The 8,916-nt window shown below is 31.2% G+C and overlaps 1 protein-coding gene across 1 annotated transcript; it reads left to right on the top strand.

Moving 5' to 3' along the window:
- The first annotated feature begins 5,164 nt into the window (after positions 1 to 5,164).
- On the top strand, positions 5,165 to 6,775 carry LOC107919014 (uncharacterized). Its single transcript, XM_016848555.2, has one exon. The coding sequence runs from the start codon at positions 5,219 to 5,221 to the stop codon at positions 6,470 to 6,472; it is 1,254 nt and encodes a 417-aa protein (XP_016704044.1). The 5' UTR covers positions 5,165 to 5,218; the 3' UTR covers positions 6,473 to 6,775.
- Positions 6,776 to 8,916: the final 2,141 nt, after the last annotated feature.

Genomic DNA, 8,916 nt, shown 5'->3' with positions numbered 1-8,916 from the left:
TTGAAGCCAATAATTCTACTTCCCTGGGCAGCAGTGGAATAGATTGAAGATTTCATATATTGTCTCCCTAAACAGTAGTGGAGCAGATCAAAGATGGCGGATTTTACCTCCCTGTGGTTACAGTGGAGTACATTGAAGCCAGTAATTCTACTTCCCTGGGCAGCAGTGGAATAGATTGAAGATTACAGATCTTATCTCCCTAAGCAGTAGTGGAGCAAATCGAAGATAGTGGATTTTACCTCCCTGAGGTTACAGTGGAGTACATTGAAGCTAGTAATTCTATCTCCTTGGGCAACAGTGGAATAGATTAAAGATTACAGATCTTATCTCCCTAAGCAGTAGTGAAGCAGATAAAAAATGGCAGATTTTACCTCCCTGAGGTTGCAGCGGAGTATATTAGAGCCAGTAATTCTATCTCTCTGGTCGGTAGTGGAATCGATCGAAGAAAGCAGATCTTGTCTTCATGTATTGGTATGAAGTAGATCAAAGAGAGCAGATCTTGTCTTCCCATACTGGTGGTAAAGTAGATCGAAGATACAAGTATTATCTCCCTGAAGTTGCAGTGGAGCAGACAAAAGTAACCAATCCTATCTCCTTGAAGTTGTAATGGAGTGGACTAAAACCACAGATCTCATCTCTCTGAAGTTGCAGTAGAGCAGATCGCGTCAGATTTATCCTTAAGTTGTAGCAGAACAAATTGAAGCTACAGGTCTTATCTCCCTGAAGTTGCAGTGAAGCAGATTAAAGATAGCAAATTTAGTTCTTTTGAGAAGCTACAACATACGAATCCTATCTCCCTGACATACATTGCAGTGGAGTAGATTGAAGCACCAGTTCCTATACCTCTGAAGATGCAGTAGAAAAGAATGAGGCTATTTGAAGTAAAGAAGTACTGAAGAAGTCGAGGCTCAGTAAGACCGGGCATAATTGGGCTTTTAGTCTTTGCTCTATTCCCGTTACACGACAATGAGCAAAGAGGGGCAGCTGTACAAACCCAATAATGCCCGGGCCCAACTAAACCTAGAATGGCCCAACACTTGACCCAAACTAAACCTAGCACAGTCCAGAAACCGTAGCAGCTTCGGCCCCAGCGCCTCAGCAGTCTGGCGTTGCAACTGCTCCCGCGTGCCGCGCCTGTCAATCTCGCACATCGCGCCCCTCGCTGCCGCGAATCTGGCAGCACGACCCATGTTTTCCCCACGCTCGTACCTGCAACAGCAAATAGCAAACAAAGAAAAGAAAGCAACAAAATCGGGCAACAAAATAGGAACAAACAACAGATTTATTTTGATTTTTTTCTATTTCGGCTATAAAAAGCCGATTTCAAGCAACGTATAGGGGGAAGATTCCGTAACTGCCATTGAAATAATACGAAAAACAGTGATTGAAATTAAGGAGCAAGTTTCCTTTCATTTTTTTCCCCATTCTTTTGTTTTAGTTTTTATTATTATTCAAAAAAACATAAAAAGGAGAAAGAGTAACGTACCTTGCTCTCAGATCTGCTAAAAAAGGGGTTAAAAACCCGGTCCGACGAGCCTCCGACCACTGGTTGCGGCGAAATCGTGGCGAATGGATGGCGGCGGCTTGGGGTATGAAACCCTAGCAGACAAGAGAGTGGATTTGAGTTTTTGTTTTTTTTTTGGTTAACTTTAAATGATATTTTTGCAGAAAGGAAGGTTTAAATAGAGACACCGAAACGGTGTCGTTTTTACTAAAGTAGACCCGCGCGGTGACCCGACCCGAAGGGAAGGATCCGCGCGTTCTTGCTTTTGATGGTATAATTGCGCATTTAGTCCCCATTTTTTGCGTTGCGTTTCGATTAAATCCTTTTGTCTCTTTTTAAATTGAGTCGCATATTTTTATTTTGTTTTTCAATTTAGCCCATTGCTACGCACCGTTTAGAGGGAAATGGATTATTTCCATTTTAGGCCCCTCATATAATGCGTGCATCGCAATTCGGTCCCCCGTTTCGTTTTAATTACATTTCTTCTTTGCAATTCAATTGTGTTTTTGTTTTAGAAAAAGAAAATTGATGCTTACTGTCATTATTCTCATTATTGTTTATTACTATTTGTATTATTTTATTATTTTTATATTTATATGCATGCGACGTCTTTATATAATATGTATATATTGTCTTATATTACTTATACATATATCATACACAGGTTTTATTTTATTTTCTAACTTTTATATACATATATAAATATTTTCATATTTTAGTTTTTTAGTTTTTTTTCCTTTTGTAAATATGAATACATATTATATATATATATATATATATTATTCTTCATAATTTTTTTTGTACATACATATTCTAAAATATTCATTCATTTCCTATAGTATATATATTTTTTTAAATATTTTTTACTATTCTATTCCATTTTTATATATATACATACTGTACATAGATATAAGTATTTTAATATACGTATACATATTTGCATGTTTTACCAATTCATATATACTTATACATTTTTTGTTTTTTTGTAAATATATACACATATGCATATCTTTATACTTTTATTTTATTTTTGCGATTTTCATACTCATACATACATGCATTTTTTTTCCATCTTTTTATATGTATCATTGTATATGTGCATTAAATATATGCGTACACATGTTTGCAAATTTACTGGTACATTGTATTTGTATATATATATATATATTTGTAAATATTTATTTATTCGTATATGCTGTAAATTAAAGTATCTGTATCATATTGTACATTAACTTTTTAACATACCTTTTTAAAAATATATTTTGGTTTTAACCATTCATCAAATTTATTTTCTTGATTTAAAGGTTTTTTTTTTGAATAAAAGCATTATTTGAAGTTTGGGATTTTCGAGGGAAATTGAGCCCTAACGTATTGGGTTCTGATTTTCTTTGTCAATCTTAAATGATCGAGAATATTCTTTATTCAAAATGCATGAGCATAAAAATCATTTTTGGGAACTTAACTTATCGTGCCCTAACGTATTGGGTGTGTGGTCTGTTACTTTCTCGAAATGAAGATTTTCGCATAAAATAAAAGTGGATATTCAAAATTCGGGGATTATGAGGAATTGTACCCTAACGTATTGGGACTCGATTTCTTTACATGACTTGAACAATTGGTTATCCTTTTGCAAATTTCATCATTCAAGCTTATTTTAAAATCTTTTTAACTTTCGACACTAAGACATCAAATAGTCAATTTGGTACCGATTTTGGGCGTTACGAGGGTGCTAACCCTTCCTCGTACGTAACTAATTCCCGAACTCGTTTTCTCAAAATTCATAGACCAAAATAATTTTTAAGGTGAGCCGATCACACCTTAATAAAGGATCGGTGGCGACTCCAGTTTTATTTTTAAAGTCGACAACTAAATTTTTGTTTTCAAAAAAACGGTTTCGACAGATATAAAACTAAAAGAAATATAGAATGAACAAGAAAGAAGAATAGAAGGTAAAAGGATGATTCAACTTTCACATTGGCATACAATAATCTTGTATCTGCCCTTTATTTATAGGGCTTCAAAAACCCTAAGTTACAAAACATTAAGGTACCTTATAAATTATTTAGGGGTTACAAGATAATGAATTTAAGGGTTATGAATATTCATTTTTTAGGGGTTACAATAAGATGAAATTGTGGGTCATGGACATCCATTTTATCAAATGATTAACAACATTTTTTAATTTATTTGTTATTTTTTAGTTTCACAATATAAATCTAGAGAACTTTTAAAAAATAATATCATAATATTATATTACCTCATCATCTATAAAATAATCTTCTATCACTTTTTGGTGTCATTACTGTTTGAATATGGTTAGACATTGCTCTTTGAAATATCATATATAACTTTAATTCTCTATTCTTATATATATATATAGTTTTAACTTATTAATGCTAAAAATCCTCATTTTTTATCAGTATTTTTTGTTAGATATTACTTGATTGAATATGCCTAAACTTAAATTTAATTGATATATAACTCTAATATTAATTAAGTGATAATTAAAATTATTAGAACTCAATTCAAATATTAACTTTATTTTACCTTAATAAAATTAGCATAATTTTAAAAAAATAAATTGAACACAACTTTTTTTAAGCTATTTTATGTCAATTTTTTAGCTAATAAAAATAACATAAATTATAATTATTTTAAAGTTAATTTAATAATATGAAAATAAAAATAAAGGATATTTTTATCTTATAAATTAGTGTTTAAAATTTCCATATCAATGAAAATTTTCTATGCTTTATTAAACACACCTTGACTTGTATTTAAAATTTTAGTTAACATTAGTTACGAGCTTCAATTGTTGGACAATTCTTATCCAAATACAAAGAAAAAATAAAGGATAAAAGAGCATTTAGTCTTTAAATTTTACAACTTCTTTCAATTTAGTCCCTAAATTTTTTGAGTCCATATTAGTTTTGGAACTTGACAATTTTTTTAATCTAGTCCATATGATATTATGCCACATCATCACTTAAAATTATTAAAAATTATAAAAAAAGTATAATATAATATTAAAATATCACATCATCACATACACTAAAAATCAAAAGATATTATCGAATCGAGAGATTAAGAAAAATAAAAATAAAATCAATGACTAGATCTAAGTTATCTCAAAATTTAAAAATTAATTAAAAAAAATAAGACTAACCAAAGGGAATCAATGATTACAAACTGACAATATAAATGTCAACTAACAATTTTGCAATTTCTTTTTCCTTTCATCGACTAAAATCTTCTTTCAATCACATCTTCAGTTCCAAACCTGCATCGACTCTTCCTCTTCGTGGGCTATGCTGAGATTCGCTAACTTTTCTTCCATAATTCCCACACCCCACAAAGAATCAAAGAAAACCTTAACTTGTAAAAAGAAAAACAAAACCAAACGTGCTACCCCGGCAACCAGAGAAAACAAATACCAAAACATACTCTGAAGCAGACTATAATATACTATAAATTTGAAAAAAAAAAAAAACAACATAAACCAATTATAATAATAACTCGTGATAAATATGAAAGATATTTAAACAAATTAATAGATACATTTATCTCAAAATCTAAAAAAAAATGAAAAAGAAAACTATTGAAAAGGAATCAATGATTACAAACTTACAATATAAATATCAACTCCCATATATCCCACATCGACTAAAACAATCACAAGTTCATTCAGTCAACCTTTGTTTTTTTCAAGCTCCAATGGCATCTTCTTCGCCCTCTCAATACCTTGAATCCCTCTTAGACACCGTACGTCCATTCCTTCGAGGCGATCTCGAATCCGTAGATGGAAACTTACCTTCGTTTCTCGCCGTCTTACGTTCTGCCGGCGCCGGCGAGTGTTCCCACCAACACGGCAGCTTTTTACAGCATTTGGTCGACGTATATCGCATCCTAAAGATATGGAAAGCACCTCGCAGTGTTTGCCTTTGCGGCCTCTTCCACGGGGCTTACTCCAACGCCTATGTGAACCTCGCTATCTTCGATGCCTCGACCAGCCGCGACGTCGTTCGAGGCCATGTCGGCGAGGTCGTGGAGCGGTTGATTCACTTGTTTCGTGTTATCCCTCGACAAAAATTTATCCATGATGATCTTTTGTTCAAGTACACAGATTCTGAACTTGTCGAACACCTTAAAGCATCCGAGATTTCGTTGAAGAACGCAAAGGAAAAGGGTTTGTTCGATAAAGATGAACTATGGAGGAAGAAACTTGAAGCACTTGTGCCTAAGAATGGGATTGTGATGAAGATCATAAAGAGTGGTGAAGATGTTTTGGTTGCCAGAGAAGTGATGTGTGTTTTTCTTTTGATGAGCATGGCGGATTACAGTGAGCAATTCTTTGGTTACCATGATCAGTTGTTTGATAACTTTGATGGGAAGTTCAGGTTTTTAGGGGACAACTATGATGCTTTGTTGCCTGGTGATGGCAAACCGGGGTTGTGGATGAGCTCGATATCGAAAATGGGTGCTACTTATACTCTAATTCTTCGAGACGAGGCTATAATTTTGGAAGAGAAAAAAAGGGTTAATGGTGAAAACATTGAGGAAGGCATTGATGAGGGTCTTGACCTAGTGGTGCCACCAGTTTTTGACAACTGCACTAAGGTATTGGGTGCTAAAGAGCAAGTGGAGGCAAGGGACTTGTATTGGGAAGCCATTTGTGGTGGGGGTGGAAGAGCTGAGGAGTTGTTGTTAGGGTGCTGTGAGAGGAACCCATTTGTGGGTGAGCCACATGTGGTGTTGGCTCAGGTTTATTTGAACCAAGGGAGATTTGAGGAGGCTGAAAAAGAGGCAGAGAGAGGGGTGACATTGATGTTGGAATGGGGAAGTCCTTGGGACAATAGAATGTCATGGGAAGGATGGGTTGCTTGGGGTAGAGTTTTGTTGCTTAGGGCCAAGGAAAAATCTTGGCCCCATAGTGCTTGGGGTGTTCTCAGTCTTGGGCTTGTGAGGTAACTAGCAATTGCATATTTCAGGCTTTCTTCTTCTTTCTTTGTAGTTACTTTAAACTCTATCTCGTAAATTGTAGATTTGGTTATTATAATTTAATTTGATTAATTTTAATTTTATATTTTTAAAATTTAAAATTTTATTTTTGAATTAAACGGCAACAATTAAATACATTTGGTTAATTTTTACTATTAGTCTTGTTTTATGCATAAAGTTATAGATTTAATCAATATTTTTCAATTGAATCATTCTTAGTAACTTAACTTTTTGAGTTTTGAAATTTAGTATTGAAATAAATGACAACATTTAAATATTTTATATGGATTTTTTGTGAATATTATAAGAAAATACAAACTAACGTGACATTACACATGTTATGATATGTTTGTCGCATCAGATTTAGAAAATGACAGAACTTAATGAATTTAAGCACTACTACTTTATTCGAACTGAAATTTTAAAATTCAAATATTATATAGATTACAAATGATCATATTAAAACATGATATTTTTAGTTTTTAGTTAAAATATGTTAAAATAAGCCATCAATATTTGTTTTTGCTAAAATATAAAACTTAGTCCTTATATTTAAAAAATTAAAATTGAATCTTCTTAATTTTTTGGGTAAATTATATTTAAGTTCACTAAATTATTATTAAGTTTATGTTTTAATTACTCAACTTTAAAAAATTACAAAAATGGTCATTAAACTATTCAAATGTTTTCATTTAAGGCATTGAACCTTTTTTTAACCATATGTTTAGTTATTTGTTTAGCATTTACTTCTTTTTATTAACTATATGTTTGGCTATTTATTTTTCAATGAAAGTTTTTTATTTAGTTTTTTCACGTAATGTTATATCATCCATGTGGATTTGATGATTCGAGGAAAAATTATAATGTATAATTTTCATTTAGTAATTCACTAACAATGTTAACATTAGATACCATAATAAAACACATACTGATAGTTCATGTGCTACATTGGACATTTTATGAAAGTATAGGTACCATAATAAAACACAAATAGATAGTTCAGGTACCGCATTGGACATTTTATGAAAGTACAGATACCAAATGTAACTTATCCAATTTGATAATATATTTTTATGAAAGTACAGATACCAAATGTGACTTATCCCATTTGATAATATATTTTTGGGATAAATATCAATTTTATACATGAACTTTGATTTTGTGCAGTTATATACATAAAACTTGAATCATGATGCATATGTATACATAAAATTGTACGCATTTAAAAAATGAATATATACAATTATTTTCATATTTGATTAATATAATTATTTGTGTATGCAATATATTAATGTAAAATTGTGTTAATTCGATAATATTATTAGTGATTTGTGAAAATTGAATCAAATCAAAATTTTATGTATGACCTTCATGTTGGATCAAAGTTTATATATAAATTTGATATTTTTCTCTATATTTTTTTATGAAACAACCCTATTAATTACCCAAACTTCATCGAAACAAAAGAAAAAAGAAGATATTATAAATGATTAGACCTGTTCATGGGTCGGGCCACCTGCTCAGCACGAAGGCCAACCCTAAATGTGGAAGAGTTTGGACAAAAATATAGGCTCAAAAAATGGGCTTAGACAAAAAAGGGGTCGGACCTCAAGTAAGGCATTTTTTGCCCAGGCCCAACTCAAATTCACTAAAGGACAATTTTTTTTCAATACTATTTTCTTGTTGTTTTCTCCCTATTTTGCTACTATTTTACTATTATGTTGCTACTATTTTGTTATTATTATTTAGATATTATATAAAACTTGTTTTATTGTTAATTTTGTTATTATTTTAGAGGTATTTGTTAATTTTGTTATTATTTTAGAGGCATTTGTTTGTTAAGTTGCATCTATCTTAGTGTTATTTAAGTATACATATTTTTTAAAATTTATTTTCAATTTGTTCGAAAATATTTATTTTAATGTATTATATATATTTAAAAATTATATAAAAAATTAATACGGTCGGGTCAGATCAAACCCGAATTTTAACATTTTTTTCCAGGCGGGGTCCGGACCTAATTGACGGGCCTACATTTTTAGTTGGGCCTGGCCCATAAAACCTCTACAATATACATCCAAAGTTATATTTTTATAGTTTAAAAGTTTTAACGAAAAATATATTTCTAGGGGGGAATTTTGCATATTTAAAGGATTGGCGAATGGGGAAATTGTACTATAAACCCTCCATCTTTTGGTGTTTTATTTTATGGTGTTTTGCATTTTAAAATTAACTCTATAATCATCACGAATTTATTTTTTTCAATAAATAAAAAATTCTCTGTTTGATTTTACAACATTAGTCCCTATTATTTTTAAACAAATTTAAAAAAGTTTATTTTCTTGTATCGTTATTAATTATGTCAATATAAATACAAATTTAATTATATATATTTTAAATTTAAAATTTACAAT

Source organism: Gossypium hirsutum, chromosome D13 (assembly GCF_007990345.1).
Source record: "Gossypium hirsutum isolate 1008001.06 chromosome D13, Gossypium_hirsutum_v2.1, whole genome shotgun sequence".
Taxonomy (NCBI): Eukaryota; Viridiplantae; Streptophyta; class Magnoliopsida; order Malvales; family Malvaceae; genus Gossypium; species Gossypium hirsutum.
Note: the sequence above shows the minus strand (reverse complement) of the source record. Positions and strands in the feature narration are given on the sequence as shown.

Excerpts from the sequence above, each read along its gene's own strand:
- LOC107919014 (XM_016848555.2), top strand. The coding sequence starts at position 5,219 with ATGGCATCTTCTTCGCCCTCTCAATACCTTGAATCCCTCTTAGACACC.